The sequence below is a fragment of the Triturus cristatus genome, chromosome 5_2, assembly GCF_964204655.1.
Source record: "Triturus cristatus chromosome 5_2, aTriCri1.1, whole genome shotgun sequence".
Lineage (NCBI taxonomy): Eukaryota > Metazoa > Chordata > Amphibia > Caudata > Salamandridae > Triturus > Triturus cristatus.
Genome location: NC_140588.1, coordinates 177,150,597 through 177,168,851, shown reverse-complemented (window position 1 = coordinate 177,168,851; position 18,255 = coordinate 177,150,597). Strand labels below are relative to the sequence as shown.

At 43.1% G+C, this 18,255-nt stretch overlaps 1 protein-coding gene across 1 annotated transcript in view; it reads right to left on the bottom strand.

The window, feature by feature from the left end:
- The window catches only part of LOC146822761 (cytosolic non-specific dipeptidase-like), a 70,373-nt gene that overhangs the window by 35,990 nt on the left and 16,128 nt on the right, over positions 1 to 18,255 (bottom strand). The window contains exon 4 of the mRNA XM_085606943.1: positions 14,907 to 14,995. Coding sequence (XP_085463069.1) covers positions 14,907 to 14,995 — 89 coding nt within the window. The remainder of the gene's footprint in view (positions 1 to 14,906; positions 14,996 to 18,255) is intronic.

Below are 18,255 nucleotides of genomic sequence, written 5' to 3'. Positions count from 1 at the left end.
ATGTAGCTATGACAACTAGAGTGAAGATAGAGTTCCCTATGTCACTTGTAACCACAAGATAGAAAATTATAATTGGTGCCACCCCCTTCCCGCCATAACATCCACTCATCCACATCCACTCCCCCTGCTCTTATAAGCTGTGCAAGGTTAGATAAGACATGGGGAGCCATTCACAACATGGGCTCACCTCCCTCAGCCCTGCTGCCTGTGCTATACATTTAAAATTAGTTATACCTGGTAACCTCCCCCACCCTGTGCATAACATACCAAGGGTGTGGAAGTTCTATAGACGACGCCCAGCACATTTTGTTTGGGGGTCACGGACAATAAGTTTTCATGTTTATTTAGACCATGGAACAAGTAGGCCCAACCCCTTTGCAGCACAAATCCTTTGGCTGCCAGTTTACAGTACCACATTATGGAGCAGGGAAAGGAATTGTCTGCAGTCGAGGTAATGTGTGTCCTTATGTTAATGCGATTTGAATTTGTATTTATGGTTCATTAAGGTAAAGCCTTTAATATTAGGGCGAGTACTCTAAATTAAGGTAGTAAGCTCGGACTGCACAACCGACAGTGGTTCCAGTAAAAAAATAAAAGCACACGTTTGCATTGTTTAACAACATGAGGCTATGTATAATGCTCCCAGAACGCGCTCGTTGAGATGCCAATATCTGTAAAAGCTCAAAAACAAGATCGGCAATTCTTTGCTTTCAAAATAAAATGCTTACAAAAAAGACGCAACAAAGAAAAAAAATGTTTTTCTATTTTACTGTGAAATTAGAAGTACCATTTCTTTAAAGCATTATTTAGTAAAATGTGTTGTGCAAGCTAGTATGTCCAAAAAATATTCATAATGGAAAGGGGACAAGTTGCAACAGGATTATGGGAAACATGTAAATAAACAAGCATTGGCAAAGTAAATGGGTCCAACATTGGTAGTCAGTCTTTTGGTTTTGTCAATGAGTGTCCTGTTTTGACACAGCTTTTGTAAAACATTCTTGTGTGAGCTTCAGCCCTCATCATTGTAACTAACAAACCTTGTCAAAAAGCAAAAATATTTTGGGGTCTCAAAAAGCACACATTACCACAGTAGGTTCTGGCACTGAACAAAACTACTTTTTGTGCAGATATGCTCCTTATGAAGCAGACTGCTAATCACTCACAGTGAAGCCAGCTGACAGAGGGATAGAAAGACAGAGTTAATAAAATCAAAGGACCTAATTAGGGGCCTAATTCTTAAAGAAAGGCACGACAAAAGTGCACCTTCGTAGGTCTTTGCATTAGTGCAGTTTTACATATTTCATGAAATCCCAAGAATTTCCAGAAATAGACCAGAATATCGTACTCCTAGAAAATATTTGTGAACTGCAATTTAGCAGGAGAAAATATGCATGAGTAGATTTGCTCCTGCGAAAATGTGTTGAGTGTTTACAAGTTCACTTTCCCTCCAAACACCTTTTCCCAACCCTGGAAGAAGTTTTACTTTTCCAACCTTTTTCCAAGTATGGGAAGAAGATTAGGTGAAAACCCTTAAAACATGCACGTTATTAGGTTTGCACAGACTCAAAATGGCATTTAACCCTGGATCTATTGCTTAACACTACCTCTAACACCAGTATTAAGATCTGTGGAAATTGCTAGTGTTCAAGCCCTACTATAGAATTACCCCTGGCATATTCAGAGAGGCTATTACCAGAACTCTTACATAATGAGATTGCTGCCATAATTTGTCACGGCACTATATGGCACCAGAGGGACAAGGAGATGGATTTACAGGAAAAGTAGATTTATAAACCTGTCCCATGGACAAGTAGATAATTTATTAAATTCCACACCCCTACATGCCATTTCCAAACACTCTAGGAATTACCCTCTCCAGCTCCAAAATGAATAAAATACCCCATTAACCCTCACTCACGCCCTTTTTCTTACCTACCTCTTCCCACTCAAAGCAGTGTTCTCAGCTGAATACGAGAACAGATAGTGGGCCACCATGTTGACAGCTGATCTGTGAGAACAGAGTAAGTGCAGGTGTGTGCAAAATGCTGGAAGGTGAAGGAAAGGACCTTTTTTGTATGATCAACCCCTCCTCGCAACCCCCAATTCCCCTAAATATTTGGACAGATGCTACTGGTTTTTCAACTCTGTAGTTCACTAGCCCCTGCTATCCTGAGCATGTGCTCTGACCCCCAAACTAAATGTAGAATTGGCTAATACTAGATTGGCTCATTTAATTGAAGTCCCTAGTATACGATACAAAAGGAACTCGGGGCAAGTAAATTAAATGTCACCAGTGCACTGCAGCACTGAATTGTGCCACCATAACAGTGGCAAGGTGAAAACGTGACACTTAGGCTGCCACTGCAGCCTAGGAGAGAAACTTTAAACCTGCCACCTTGACATGAAAAAGTAAACCCTTTTGCCAGGCAAACTCCTCTTTTTAAATACTAAGCCACCCCTAGGGAAGGCCTTGGTAGCCCACCAGGCAGGGTCCTTAGTTAAGAAGAAGGGCATGTTCTTTTTGTGATTAACATACCCCGAAAGAGAACACGAAACAGCAGTTGTCACTGTAGCAAGGCCTGTTGTCCCATTGGCTAAGATGGAGTTTCAGTAACCACCACGGCAAGTGCCAACTTTAATTTGGGACCACCAAAGATTACTCAAAAGTATCAAACTAATTATTACCTTATGCCGGACTCATTGCTGGGATTTGATTTAAGGTAACTTTTCAATGGAAGGCGACTTTAGAAAGTCACAACTTGTTGCCCAAACCTCAGGTAACCTTTCCTGACTATCTGCAGCAGTTGTAACCCGAGACAACAGGCTGGCTGCCCTCCTTGCTAGGAAGTGTGAAGTGCTACCAGGAACAGGGAGGAAAGAGAACTGCTGAGGAGGTGTGACCTTCCCCAGCAGATGACACCATGGGGTAGCTATTAGTGAAGCAAATGACAATAACACATTTGCCTGCCTGCTCCGTTGTGTAGGTAGACAGGGTCACATAACCTCCAGGGGGGGGGGGGGGGGCGCAATGAAGGGGTAGGGGCGGAGCCTGTTGCAGAACCAGTTTTCTAAGAAGAGTGGCTCATTATGCTGGGCACACCCCAGAGGAGTGCCCGGGGCTCCTCACAGGGGAACACAGCTTACATTATCTTGGTTTGGGGTACAGAGTAAAAGCCAGGGAAGTGATGTAAAATTAGATGGGAAACCTCATGGATACTATTGCCCAATTGGGTAGTGAGTACTCCCTTGCCACAGATGAGAAGATGGCATTTAAATGGCAGCCCAGACCTGCCAGCCAGCATATCGTCATCTCTGCTACCCTCATAGGTGGGTGTAGAAAGCTGGCTCTTTATATGGCAGATCAATAAACTGATATATCGTGCAAAGAGTTCAGAGGTTCCCTTAAGAGTGGACAGGGGCCTGCTCTAGCAATCCCAAGGTGCTTTATTAGGGAGTACTGTGGTAGAGCAGCCTTAGGCTTAACCGATAGGAGTGCAAGACATCTACAAATACTCACAATAGCCAAGAAATGACAACTCAAGAAGGAGATCCATACCAATTTATAAAAATAGCAAGTATCTTTAGGTATCGGAAATAAATACGTTCAGGTACGTAAGTTTTCAAAATATGAATTGTTTTTAGTACAAGAAGTGGACAGTGCAATTTCTGGAAGCTGCAATGGTATCCTATGGGAGGAAATGTTAATGTGGCATTCAAGTAAAGTATTTCTCCATGAGTTAAGGTGAGTGAGTGGTGCAAGGTCCATGGCAGTACCAGCAGAACAGCAGCAGCTCTAGGGCGGCCGGGTGCAGAGGTGCAAAACAGCGTTGGATGCCTAATGTTATTCTATGGAGAACACTTGCGGTGAAGAGAGGCTGCAGGCTTTAGGAGGGTGGGGGTGGAATGGGAAGGACCGGGGACCAGTAAGGCTGAACCAGCAGGGGGGGGGGGGCGGGGGCTCAGGCCTCATGATGCTCGGGATACAGAGACACCTTTGGTCCTCTTCTCCATGGCCCAGGGGCAACAGGTGCAGAGGTGTCTTTAGGCGTCAAGTTTTCCTTAACAGTGAATTTGTGGTAGAGGGAGCCTGTGTACGGAGGCTGCAGGGGATGTCAGAGGGTCCACGAGGGGTGAAACCACAATGGATTTGGGCTCTGCAGGGCTGGGGGACAGCAAGGACACTGTTGACCCACTTCAAATCTGGCATCGAGCAACGGATGCAGTGGTATCCTAAGGCTTTAGGTTCCTCCAGTCACAGAGGCCTCTCCCGAGTCTTTGGTTGCCTGAAGGATGCATGGAAGCAGGTCCGTTACTTCTTGGAAAGTCTTGGTTCCTGGGTGAAGGCTGGCAGGTTGCCCGGGCTTTGGGGACTCAGCAGCTGCAGGACAAGTCGAATTTTGGCGCAGCTGGCGAAGGCAGCAGGTCAGTTACTGGGTCTTCTGTTCTTGCTGTGCGTCTCTTTAAGTCCATCTTCAGGTCATCAGGATCTGCTCTTCAGGTGCCAGAGGTTTCCCAAAATACTGGATTTAAGGGTGGGTTTTAGGGGAGTGTAGGGTAGTACCAAATGGGCTACCTACCCCTAGGGTCACTACCAATGTTCCCTCTAATGTTTTTCCTCTGTGCGCGGCAGTGTAAGGTATATGCGCGCTGCAACCAAGGCTATGTGTGCCAGTAACCAGACGTGTGGGTACGGCGCCAAATATCACTCCACACTTTTGCCTAAAAAAGTGAAAAGACGGTGCATTTCCTCAGGTGAATGGTGTTAAGGCAGGTTTGAAACCGTCCCACATAGTAATTTCAAACCTTGGCAGCTATGTTGCAGCATTGCTTTTCTTAATCGAGCTGGGCTGCGGGGTGATTGTGTGCATTTGTTCAAGTTTGTTAATTTCAGTTCATTATGGGCGCTGTGATTAACATTAAAACTTTAACAAATGCTCTCTTGGAGAAGAAAAATACAATTATAATACCATTCTTATAATTTAACTTTTCGCAGTTTCAGGGCTGGGTTAGGTTAGGGCTGCATCAGGCTTTCGACTAACGCAGGTTAATGCTAGTGTTCGCATCAAGATGCATTAGTCACGTGTTCTAGCGCCCCTCTGACAATACTGCAATTGAGGCACACTGCCAATGAGGCAGCATCAGCATGCTAAAATTGTCTAACATATGAGCATGCAACTGCACCTTCAAATTTAAAATGCTATGCGTCAGAGATAGAATATACATGAACAGCGCTGATCAGGCAGGCCAGAATTTAACAGATCAATTAGCCGTGCCCAAACCAGCCTTCCTGCGAGTCTACTCTGGGGCTACCAGCCATCACATGGGTGAGCTATGGACCGGGTCTTGCCCGCTGTTTCCCACAATCACACCAGCCTTATGGCTACCAGAATCACACACATGCTTCGAAGATTGGACACACTGGCGGGTGAAAGCTTTGTTTTTCCTTTCCGCACCCCCTAGCAGAGAAGTCATATAACCGGAGTCTCTTGTGCAGGATGTTATAGTTTTATAGCCTGCTGGGCCCATTCCCTCCTAAGCCCCCGCATCAGCCTGGACAGAGATTGTTGACAAAACAGTCAACATCTCAGCCCCTGCCATGCCCTCTGAACAGGTGTACTTTCGGGAACCGGAGGCACAGTATTGGTCTCGTCACTTGATCCCGGGACTGGATTGTCGTCAAAGCAGCACACAAGTGTTTAAGTGCAACCGGCAGAGGTAGGAGGTGTTTTTAAAAACAATGTTAGAATACATATTTTCAGACATTCTGTTTGTATGATCTAGGTTTAAAGCAATAATCGCTTATATACTTCGAAACACTTGGTTTTGGAAATAATCTGCTTTGCACTCTTTTCGAATCAGTCGTTTAACTAGTCACACCGTGATTGAATCTTGCTTTACCGCTTAAAAAAGACAAAAATAATTCTTGGAAAATGGGCTTCGGGAGATTCAGGTAGTTACCCAACCCTTACCTCAGCTACCACCTTCTCTACAAGGATGGGGCGCCGCAGTCTTTGCTTTGTCACATGGTAGCTGCTGTGGAGGGCACATCATTTCAGGGGTCAAGAATTAGGTTTTCAGGGAAAGGGAATTCCAAGTGTACATGATTCAGGACCCCAAGAGTAAAAAGAGCTTTCGTTAGAATAATCTGCATTCTGAACAGAAAAGGGAATTAAATATCTTTCAGCACTAGAATGAAAATGCAGCTCAGTCGGGGTTTTCTCCCCTCACTGCCAAATAAACGATGTCCATCAGATTCCCTTTCTTTTGCGACTCCAAGCACAAACATTTTTTTGTAGTGACTCTCTCCAATCATGTTGATTCACCTCGTACACTCTAGCTCAGCCATTCCAGTAGCAAGATGATAAATTAACCCTTGAAGTAGTCTGCTTGCTTCCTAAAAGCACCACACATGCAGTGGTCAAAGTAGGCAGGATCGGCAGGGCACGGCGTGCCCCCATTTCTTTAATTTGATATTCCGTTCCCCTGCTTTTTGTTTTATTTTAAACATGCATCTCAGGATGACAGAAATAGCCAAGGCCCACAGATAAGGCTCGGCATTGGTGGCAGTTTGGGGCGAGGCAGGGAGAGAAGGCAAATGACTCGGTCTCTTCCTTCTTGCCCAGGGAAGGAAAGGACCGTGTCCACTTCTGCTCTGCCTCTGGCAAAAGCACTCAATGATTTCTGAATAATTAATGTAAAAGCATTAAGGTAACCATGTTGTTCCTGCTTACGTTTCACATGATTTCATTAAACTTGCATTCCCTATGAGTGTTTGCTTATTCCATGATTTAGTTACTTTTTTAGGCACCACATTACTCTTGTTTAATGCGTAATTTTAATTGTGTCGCATCCAGGAGTTTATAGCGGGGCACAATTGGGTTGTAGCTGAAGAAGTGCAAGTTTCTCTTAATGGGGCAGTATGGTGTTCAGTGGAGGAGAGGATGTGGCACTACGGTCAGAGCTGCCGAATTTGGAAATGGGGAACCAGGTCCAGCATTCATGACCAGTCCACCAGACGACTCTTCTGAGGGAACACATTACCTTACTAGACCTTAGAAGCCCTGGTGTCATAGCACCAGCATGTGGACCCGAACGGTGGCAATTGTGGGTTAACCTTAAAGGCCTGTCAACCACAATCAATACTGAAGTTCATCTCCAGTCTTGCAGGCCGGCCTATGAAGCAATACACCCTAGCACAAGAGTCACTGATGTCACAGGACCCTTGAAGAAGGTGGCTCTAGTGTGGTGCGATCGCACCGTGCACCGACTTCGGGTGGGGTGACATGCTTGCAAGTATATTATGTTTCTAAAAGCACTTGCTGCCTCCTTCCTGGCCTCCAGTAATTTTAGGAAACAATAAAAATGTCATGATAACTCTGGTGATTAATGTTCTTCCTAGAGAGAGATGGAGTTTTGTCAAGTGGAAGTTTTGACTCATGGAAAAGTAGTGCAGAGGGCTAATTTGCCTGCTGCTATAAATATGTACCATCCGGATCAAAAAGTGCACATAATGTAAATGGGTCAGTGGGTTACTGCTTTGGTCAGGGACATCCTTTTGGTACTTGCAGTTTATTAAATCAAAATCCTAACATAGAACAGTGAGCTATTAACTGTCATCTAAGAGCTGCATGTTCTTTCCCCCAATCTTCTTATCCTAATGTTGCAAAAAGTGTTCATTTGAATAGAAACCATGATTGAGGGTTCTCTTTAATAACCAGAATTGATATTACGTTCTAAATTCAGTGTGTTCCTCAGGACCAATCACTATTAAACTATACTACCTACTTGTATGGATGTCATGTGACTCCTACACGTTGTAGTCCTTTGTCTTATGTAACATTTCCTATACAGAGATTTACACACATGTGATTGTCTCTGTGTAATGAGTGTGATGTAAAGTGCTCTGACATCCTACACTGGTATCAGTGGTACTGTAAATCAAGTTAAATTCATCTGAGCTAGAGTATTGTTATTGAGACATGAGGGGCACTGTTAAAGGGTGGCAATGAGGGAATCAGTGGCGGCGGGAGGAGTCATTAAGGGCACAAACAAACATTGTCGCACAGGTTTCCACCAGCGCTAAACCTAGCCCTGCCCTGGAGGACAGGCTGCCTCACCCATTGGTCCCTCCGTTGGCCTCATTTCAGCAGTAGTAACTGTAACTCACCAGGGGTCAGCAATGCAGGATTTGCAAGCACACCAAACTATCCAAACTATTTAATTATTCATGTATTTATTTATAAGGTTTTATGTAGCGCTGGCTGGACCCGAGGGTAATCAGAGCGCTCAACATGTTTGTTTTTTTAGAGGAAAAAAAAATTGCGAAATAATATTTGTATAATGAGGTAGCATACAAGAACAGTAAAAACAGACCAAAATAATTACCAGGGCTAATTACATCAGAATACATCAAGTCATGAGTAATACAGCAAGTGTGGTTGGGACAGGCGAAAGAAGGAGGGGAGGAAGCAGGAATGGCGGGAGACAATGGAAGGGTGAGGAAGAACTGGGTAAGTGTAGGCTGGGGCTATAAGGAGGATTTAGTTATATTAGAGGGGAAAGGCAGTTAAATAGGGTAGTTATAGGAAAAGGAGGGGAAAGGAAGTCAAGTGATCGGTAAGGGGAACCCAAAACAGTGAGAAGCAGGATTGGGAATAGTGCCCGGTGTAGGGATTACGGACCCCAGTATTTGTTGACGCCAGTGTTTGTTCACAAACTTCACAGTCTCTGCTTCATACACAAGTACTTTTAACATGTGCTGCCTGCTTTGAGGCCACTGGCATTATGCAGCAATGGAGGACAAAATTATGCCGCAGTGTTGACTAAACTATGCAGCAAAAAAAAAAAAAAAAAAAAAAAAAAAAGCTGCAGCTCAATGCAGTATATTTTCTGATACTTTATTATTTTTACAGATGCTAACAGTCTCTGGAAAAATGTTGCTTTATTAGTACCATTGTAACATACAAATCCAGCCGTGACAAGAGGTGTTCGGTCAACCTTCGCAAAGGGCCGGCCACTTCACAGAAACACTAGTCACATTTTTTTAGTAACATTTGATCAGTTTGACTTACAAACAATTTTTTGTTAAAATCGTCAAATTATGCAGCAGAGGATGCATTATGCGGTAAATATTGCAGAACCAGAATTCTATAGAAAACATTTGCAAACTAGGATATTTTGCCATTGATGCTTGAACTGCTCGTTAAAAAAGGGAGAAGTGCTGATGACAGAAGCTGCATGGCTCGGAGACAAATGGTTTGTGCTTCCACTTTTAAGCTATGTCACCCGACAGACGTTTTAAGGCATGGGCAAAGTGGGCTCTGGCTCAGGGCCCTAGCCTTTTAAGGGGGGGGGGGCTGAAAGAGCCAGCTCTGTTCTGCAAGGCTTGCACCGATGACCTTGAATAATTCATCAACAGATTGTTTCTCTTTAATTTAGTTTTGATGTGAGTGGTGTGTGAAAGTCTATTACAAAGATTTTGCAGTGAAATGTGTTGGTTTCATTCAATATCCATAAATAAAGTTTCATTTAGATCAAAACAGGACTTCATATATGAGAAGTGGGCGGGTGTCACAAAGATTATTTGCATTAGATGTAACAACCTTAGAATTGGACGAGTGTGCCTGTGCACTGTCAGTGACCTGGCCTAAGCGGGCATGAAAAAGCTGAAACTGGATCATAAAAACCCATCAGCCCCGGGCCCCCAAAATCTTTAAGATGCCCCTGCACCTGGAAGCAAATGCCGCGTTTGTAGGCTTGCTGCATTTCTTCTCTTAATAGAGCACAGCTGCGGGGTGATTGTGCGACTTTCAATGTTTTCATGTTGATGGCAGCGCCTTTCATGAGCTGCAAGTAACATGAAAACTTTTTTTTTTTAAAAAGGCACACAATCACCCCGCAGGCCAGCTCTATTAAGAGAAGAAATTCAGCAAGTGTACAAACACAGCATGTGCTTTTAGGCGATTCTAAAAGCACACGCTGTGTTTGGTGCTGCATTTCTTTTGTTTTCTAGAGTGTGGCTGCGGGCAAATTGTGCGCTTTTGTTTAAAGCATTCATGTTAATCGCAGCTCGTGGCGGGCTCTGCAATTAAGCCGAATACGTAAGCAAACAGCACACAATGAGCCGCACTCTAGAAAACAAAAGAAATTTAGCAAGTGCTTCCTCCTTTGGAGGGAGCACTTGTTAAAGTAGGTGACAGCATTTGTGGTTATATAAATTTTTTTCTCCAGCACATTAATTTGGGTGTTGGTGAAGTGGTACTTTTTTCTTTTTTTCACAATTTCTCAAATTAATTTCTTTACACTTCTTTTATTCACACTTAAATTAAGTTCTTTCTCTATTTATCTTTGAAATTATGCCTTGCCTCAAGCTCCTCACTCCATAAGGATTATATAATCATACACTTTATTAAAATAGACTAAGGCATTGTTTCCTTGTCTCCACAGAGTGTCCTTAAACAGTCTCTACTCATTGTTATATAGAGCCCTTATTTGCACTTTTTGTAAGAAATCTCATTTGGAAGAGTCTGGATTAAAATCGACCTCTCCTTGAACGATACAAAGGATTTTGCGCCCTGACGAAAGATTCGTGGGTCTCCGATTCCACTCCGAAACGCGCGTCGGCGCCTTAGTTTGCCTTCATTTTTTAATTTGTATATATATTTATGTCATGTATTATGATATGTTTTTATATGTCAGATCATGTTATGTTGTATTAAAGCAGGTTTGGTATGTCTGATACGTTGAATGTGTGGATTGTCAGAATGTATAATGAAACTCTCCCATTTTGTTCGCTCTCATTTTGGGCTCTTTTTACAATAGGTTCTTCACTCTGCATTCTACTTTGTAAAAGTATAATTATATTGTTTGTATACATTTCATTCATATCGAAAAAAGAAAACGCAAAAAAAACTTAGGCGTAAAATAATGAATTCATTCATTTCTGTGAGACGTTGTGGTTAGTGATTGGAGGTATTTCCCAATTTATAATTGAATATTAAGAAGAGGTTTTTTATTATGTTATTCCCTGCCTTCCTCTTCTTATATTAATTTATCAGGGACCCTCTTTGGTTTGTTCTTGGCTCCCATACATGCCAATAGACCAGATTCAGGTGAAGAGACTCGAATTTATAAGCAAAATAAATGGCTTTATTTCGGCTTTCTACCGCCTGAAATTGCCTCGGCTTTAATAAACGTCAACGGGAGAAATACATGGTCACCATTATTTATAAATATTTTTTTTTTCATTTACCACATTCCGCATCTAAAATGTTGGCATGTATGGGCCCTTACTTCTACACTTCCAGCTTTCCTCTGTGTTGACCACTGCTTCGTCTCACAAGAACCAGCACAAACACTGCTCTGACATTTTTTTACACCTACAATGGGGTTTTGGTGACAACCCCTCCCCCGGGTTTACTGAGGTATAAAGCACTCAGACTGCTAGCGACAAGGTATATAGGGGGGCATTTAAGTGTTCAAGCACCATTTTGTCTTGGTGACACGGTGGCTGTATCCAGGTTATTAGCGTTTTTAGTTGTATTTTCACTTACTTTTGCATTATGTCGGCTGCTGAAAAAGTTGCTCAGGCCATGAGGCTGCTTAACGAGGTGGGGCACTTCGAACTCCTGGCGGCAGGCGTTGGGATGCCGGAAGGCTGGCTGGTATAGAGGGGATCCCGGCTGCGGTGTTTGCCTGCTCACCGCTGCGCCGGACCACCAATGCTACAGCAAACAAATGGACGGAATGCTGACCATGCAAACATTCTCCCCCAGTCAAAAGATCTGGGTTAAATCCATCTACGCCACTGCAATTTGGACCCAGCCATATGCAAATCATTCTTGACCCTGTGCCTCATGGGAACAGTCCAGCCCGAACTGCCAAGCCAGGTCTTCCCTGGACCCGAAACCAGTATCCTGGGACCAGTTTCGGGCTACCAGCCCTTATCAGCCAGACTAGCTTGAATCCAGTGGCAAAGTGAGCAAAGGACCCACGTCTGGGCATACCCTGCCAACTTAGGACAAACAAAGCAAACACAAGGAGATGATGGACGGAGTGTTGAAACTTTTCAAACACTCTCCCCCAGTCACAGATCTGGGTTGAAGCCATCATCATTCTTTAGCTCACTTTGCCACCCCAGTTCAGACACAGCTATATGCAAATCAGTCTTGACACTGTGCCTCATGGGAACAGTCCAGCCCGAACTGCCAAGCCATGTCTTTCCTGGACCGGAAACAAGCATCCGGGGTGAATGCATGACATTGTTCTGCATTCTGTCCATCAACTGTTGTTTTTGGACCACCAATGCGGCATTAAAAAAAAGTGAGCATAAGGGGCCTCTCCCGCATGAGGAGAGCAGCCCAGAGGGTAGGTGCTGCAGGAGCCAGAGTGGCCTGCTGGGGACTTGAGCGCGGCAAAGATGTTCTGCATAGAGACCCCAGGGGAAGCCAAGTGAAGAAGCCATTTGGCGGAGCGGGCCCTCTCAAATAGAGAGGCCTTACTCACATGAGCGGTGCCACCAGCAATGCCCGCGCGAAAGCAGGGAACAAAGGTGGTCAGTGGAATGAGCACCCAGAGGTTTGTTGATGTTATGTTTTATATATTTATATCACGCTCAGATACTCGACAGAGTGTCCCGGCGCGTGCAGAGGTAAAGGAAAAAAAATAAAAATAATTTGCAGGAAGACAACTAAAAGAGGAAAGTGTAACTTTGTTTTGAAGATCACATGATCCTGAATGCACTGCAGCGCCAAGGGCAGAGCATTCCAAGCCAGGCTAGCTTTCCTGACAAGTGAACAGCCGCCCAGCCTTTGGCGGTTGAATCTAGGGGTCTGCATCAGAAGTTGATGAACGGAACGGTCTCACTGGATTATAAAAAGGCAAATCTCTTCTGGGGCCCCTACCATAGAGAGCCAGATGGGCAATGGCCAGCATTTTGAATTGGATTCAGGACTCCACTGGAAGCCAGTGCAGGGAGTGCAAATGAACATGCACACTGCACCTGTTTGACAAGCCTAACAGGAGTCTGGCAGCGGAGTTTTGGACTACCTGCAGTATCTTTAGGAGGTAGCCCGGAATGCCCAGATAGAGTGCATTAGCGTAATCTAGGCGAGATAAAAATCAGAGCACGGACCACAGTTTCTTTAGCAGGCCCTGGAAGAAAGGGAAGAAACTTTCAGTGCTTTCAGGTTGCCAAAACAGGTCCTGACAAGCTTCTTTACTTGCGTGGAAAAGTTCAGGTTCTCAGATAACCAGACCCCTAGATTTTTTGCAGCATTATTCCCTGCACTAGGCAGGGGGAAGCCAGGGGGCCACAGCTTCTCTCTGAGGTCGACAGGAAAGGTCCTGTACAGGAGAACCTCCGACTTCCCTTCGTTGCACTTCAGCTGAGCCTGGGCCAGCCAATGGAAGATAGAGGCTAGACAATGTTGCGCGGATAGGTACTAATCATTGGGATGCCTGGGTTCAAACACAATTGTCAGACAGATCTCTAGAACCATTAGGTTTGGAGAGACTGCTTAAACTTCCAGAATTAAGCACAGGCCACAGCATATAGAATTGTTGATGGGTAATAGTGAAAAACTATTTTTTTCATGAAAGGATTCACACAAACATCAAATAGACCACTAGAGATGCGCTCCTTGTTGATTATGTTACTCAGAACCCCAGGTGGCAAAATTGGCAGTCATTCTTCATTACCAGCATGAAATTATCTGCCCTAGCTTTCAAATGCAACACAGGAGCGGAGGAGTAATGGGCGAGCCATTCATAAGATGGTCTCTTTAATGTCCCAAATGTTGGGGGTGGGGGGGGGGGGGAGAAGGGTGACACTTCCTTCCAACACCCACCATGCTCTCTTTCCAATTATAATAAAGTGCATTTTTAGTCTTTGTCCTCTTTTCCAGGTCAACTAGAAGTCATCCTTCGTTGGTTTGACAAGGTTTTGCAGACGCAACTCAAGTACTTGAGCCAGAGGTTCCATGAGCACTTGGGACAGCCAATGTAACATAGCAACACGCTCAAATGCCTGTTAAAATGTCCAGCAACCCCGGTGGACATGTACATTGTCACGTCCGCAGAAGGAAAGAAATTCAGCAGGCTAGAAAAACAGGGCAGGGTTTTACAGCTTTCCCATGGCAGCACTACAGTACCTACACATCCCAACTAAAATTGTATACTCCATACCCCACCCCACCCCACTTAAATCAGTATTTGTAGGCATATTAAACCTTTTCAGAGTGGTTTGGGTTATTGGAGTGTTCCTTGGTGCATTTGGTTTCAAATCAAAGAAAACAACCATGATCGGTCAGCAAGTGTGCTCTGTTAGGTTTCAGTCTGCAGAGGGGGTTAAAATGTAGCAACAATATCAGCTAATGCAGTCTGTCTTAAGTTCCACAAAAGCTTAACAAGTGTGGCACAAGTCATGCTCCAGAAACCAAAACTATGGATTCAAGGGGTACTTACTGGCAGACACCAATCACCATTTACAGCAAGGTACTTTCAACATGTTAGGCAAATTCAACATCAACACAGCATTTATGTTGCGAAAGTAAATCGCGTGGGAGTGGGCAAAAATAAAAAGTTCCCACACCGGTTCTTTTTAGGTGGCTGTACAGAGCGGTAGAACAGAAGGTTGTGAAGTACGACATTTTATCTCAGCATCAGCAATCTCTCCACTGTAGGCATTCAGCCTTGAAGAATATACCAAGGAACAGCACATTTGGAAACTTGGGATAAGAATAAAGTGCTTACGTTTTGTCCTATCACGACTGATACTGCAGGATATAAAACATCAGAGACATACACTAATGATCCTTTAACAATCTACATACAATTTACTAAATACCTTTGGACATTATTAATACTGACCAAGCAGAATACTGCCTATCTAGTTGATTGCGACGTACCCGTTTGAGTAGTTGATAAGCCTCTATACAGTTCAGCCATGCAAGCACTGGACCTTTGTCATCTGTGGAACCACGCCCATAGAGCTTGCCTGCAAGAGTAAGATTCCGTTGCATTAGAATGTAGCCAACTTTGCATAGAGCATTTAGTGCTGAAGTAGTATGAGCAGATTTTGAAACAAGTACATTTACCGGTCATAGGCTCAATGTTAAGATTTTCACAAATTTTCTATTACATCACTCACAAAAATTAACAAAAGTATGGTTGGAAATCTATGTAAATAGTAGCTTGCAGGCATAGGCAAATTTCCCGTCGCTCCTGTAAAATCCTATAGCGACCCACCAGCTGGTTTAGGCTAAGGGGAAAATGTGCATGTGCACATTTTCCTCTGTCTACACATACCTTCCCCGACACCCATTGTAAATATAAGTGAGTATGGGATACTCACTAACAGAAAGACATTCAAAAATCATTTGTTGAAACTATATGTACCTGTGCACTGACAAGAAATTGTTAAAAATCACTAAGGTTAATTTTGTGAGTTCTCGCCAGAGTATCAAAAGTAAATCCTACACTTGGATGTTGAGGAATACTCATATGCCTATCCATTTCCAAAAATACATACGAGTGGAAAAATCTACCCATCAGGCATATTTTCCACTGTCAGGAGTGCAATTGATAGTTGGCAAAATCTGCAAGTCCCAATTCTTATTAGAAGGATTTCAAAATTCAAACCATAAACTAAATTTTTCCAACGGAAGGTTATGCCAAAGGTTGCAAAAATGCGTTATGAATACAGCGGGGAGACAATATTCTGAGCACTATTAACAATAGTATCTTGGTTTTTTCCTATAGTTAGGCACAATATACAGCCACATTACTGAAATTGGGACTCTGTAGATTCCTCACTCAATTATACACTACACAAAAACGCTGTAGCTTAGTATGGATGTCTTGTACACCAATGCAAGCAAGGAGAATGCCCCCCCCCCCACGACAACAACAAAAAACAACCATAATTTGGGTGCAGCGTACCTCTCATACTTTGGCCCCAAACATGGACCCGGCCGACTCCATCTCTTCCACTGATTGTTTACTATGCCCTCACCCCAAAGTCAAATAATAACTTGAGAATGATTTCCAAGGAAGTCAGTTACATTAAAAGAGTTGCGAAATGAAGTGATGCAACATCAAAAACATTAATTCAACTGCAGAAATGTTCGTATTTAGCAAAAGTACAACGTAGAATACTACAAATCGTGCAAGGATTTATTTCCCCATCACACGCAATCATCAATGTATGGAATAATTTGACAAATTTAATAAAAACACAAAACTTTAAATAGTGCTGCGATTGGCTCAAATACTCACTGACTGTAAACAATGTCCTCATTCACCCATCGTTTGGAGCGTAGCCATATGGAGAGCAAGGCTTGATGGGAGAAGCAAAGCATGTTGACAGTCACGCACCAGTTTCGGTAATGGGTATTCAATGCACCAGAGTTCAGGGTAATGGAGTCCAAAAACCATTCAAAAGAACTCGCTCACTGTTAAGAAGCTCACAATGGAGTTCAAGGAACTTGCTGGTTTATACATTAACAGTGGATGTTGAAATCTGGTTCAACGGTCCAATTTTATATGCACTTTAGGCTATGCAAATCTCTCATACCACAAAAGACTAACTAAAAGAGTCTATAAAAGGCCAAGTGGCAGAACAACAATCCTTCAACACACCTAAGAGATGAAGGAACGGTGGGAACTAAATCATAAGTCTCTGCTTTTCTTTACAGCTACACATTCAACCAAGATTTAAATTTTAGAACAGAGCTGATGGCACCCATTTAAGTTTAGTAATGAGCAACTGTCCATAATTAATTATCTGCTTCCACTGGAAATCCAAATCCTAGATTATAAAGTGACAAACTGTAGGAAAGCATGCCCATTGGCTAATGCTCGAAGAACAATTGCATGAAATCAAAGGGTCCCATCATTAGCTTCTGCAAGACCTCCCGAGAAAAGAAAATAGGTTTCCACTGAACTCCTAGCCACCATGCTCTTGGCAGTCACAGCACAAAAGATTACTAACAAAACATTGAATATCAAAAAAAGAGGCGCTACTCTGAACTAAACAAATTCAAAAGTTCTTACTTACAACAAGCTATTTTTATTGCAAGCATCATTCCAAATGTCAAATAGTTCATTTTTAAGACAGCCCGTCAAAGCCATAATAAAACAAACATTAGCACATAGTTTTCAGTAACGAATGTACACAAGTGGTAGACAGGAATTGAAAATCTCGTACTAGGAACCTTCCTGAAGTCAGCAGCAGCATCAAATGATGGAGCCAGGAAGACACTGGCAGTCATTCAATTTTCTTGCAGGTTACCAGCTAACAAACAAGCATCTGAACAGCTAATGTCTGGCCTTGGCAAGTAGGAGCAATGGCTGCTTTTTCTTTTTGCAATTATATACCAGAAAAACATGCAGCGTAACACAGCGATGCTTGCAATACAATTTTATATTTTAAAAATGTAATCATCGAACATAATTTTAAATAGCACATCGGCTTCATAAAAGGCACGTGTACAAACCAGTTTTCATTTTAATGCACAACAAAGGAAAAAATCTTAGTGGTGCAAAGAAAAAGATACAATTGGCTTTAATTTACCTTAACTTGGAGACAGTTTCAACATTATAGATAACTAAGAGAAACAAACAAAGGTTGAAGAATAGAAAGAAAAACACATTGGCTTAGTAAAGTATTGACCAAGAAGCCCTGGCACTGAAGTGCACTTCTTTTCAAGCGGTCATGCACACGTGATCAGGCAAAATGCCATCAGTCACAGTGCAAGATAGCCAGTGGCTGAAGTGGGCTATTGCCATGCTGCAGGTTGTAGTCAGTGGAAGCAAATCGTGTAGAATAGCTGAAAATACCAGTGGTGACAAGGGCAGTCCCAACTTTGGATATGTAGTGTCCGATGTTACAATTCTCTTAGAAAGAGATGCACAATATATAGTTGCCACAATGGGTGGAAATGTGATATCTTAGGGCCCATGAGAATCCTTTAGCAGTTATCACCTCAACAACTTTTACTCCGATAAACAATAGGCGCTTTCTCTCCATAACTATGCCAAGACAACCTGTTAAGCAACTGGATACAAATGTTTGCTTTCCCACTCAGTTTGTCCAATGTATTTAATTAAAACTGGACTGGTTGACACCACTTGTGCAAGTACTAGCCAGCTTTTTGAGAACCAGCAATGATAAAATGCTTAGAGACAGGGCCAGTGAGATGGAATATATTTGGTTCTAGTGACAAACTAGACTGCTGCTTTTAAAGTTATTGGGGG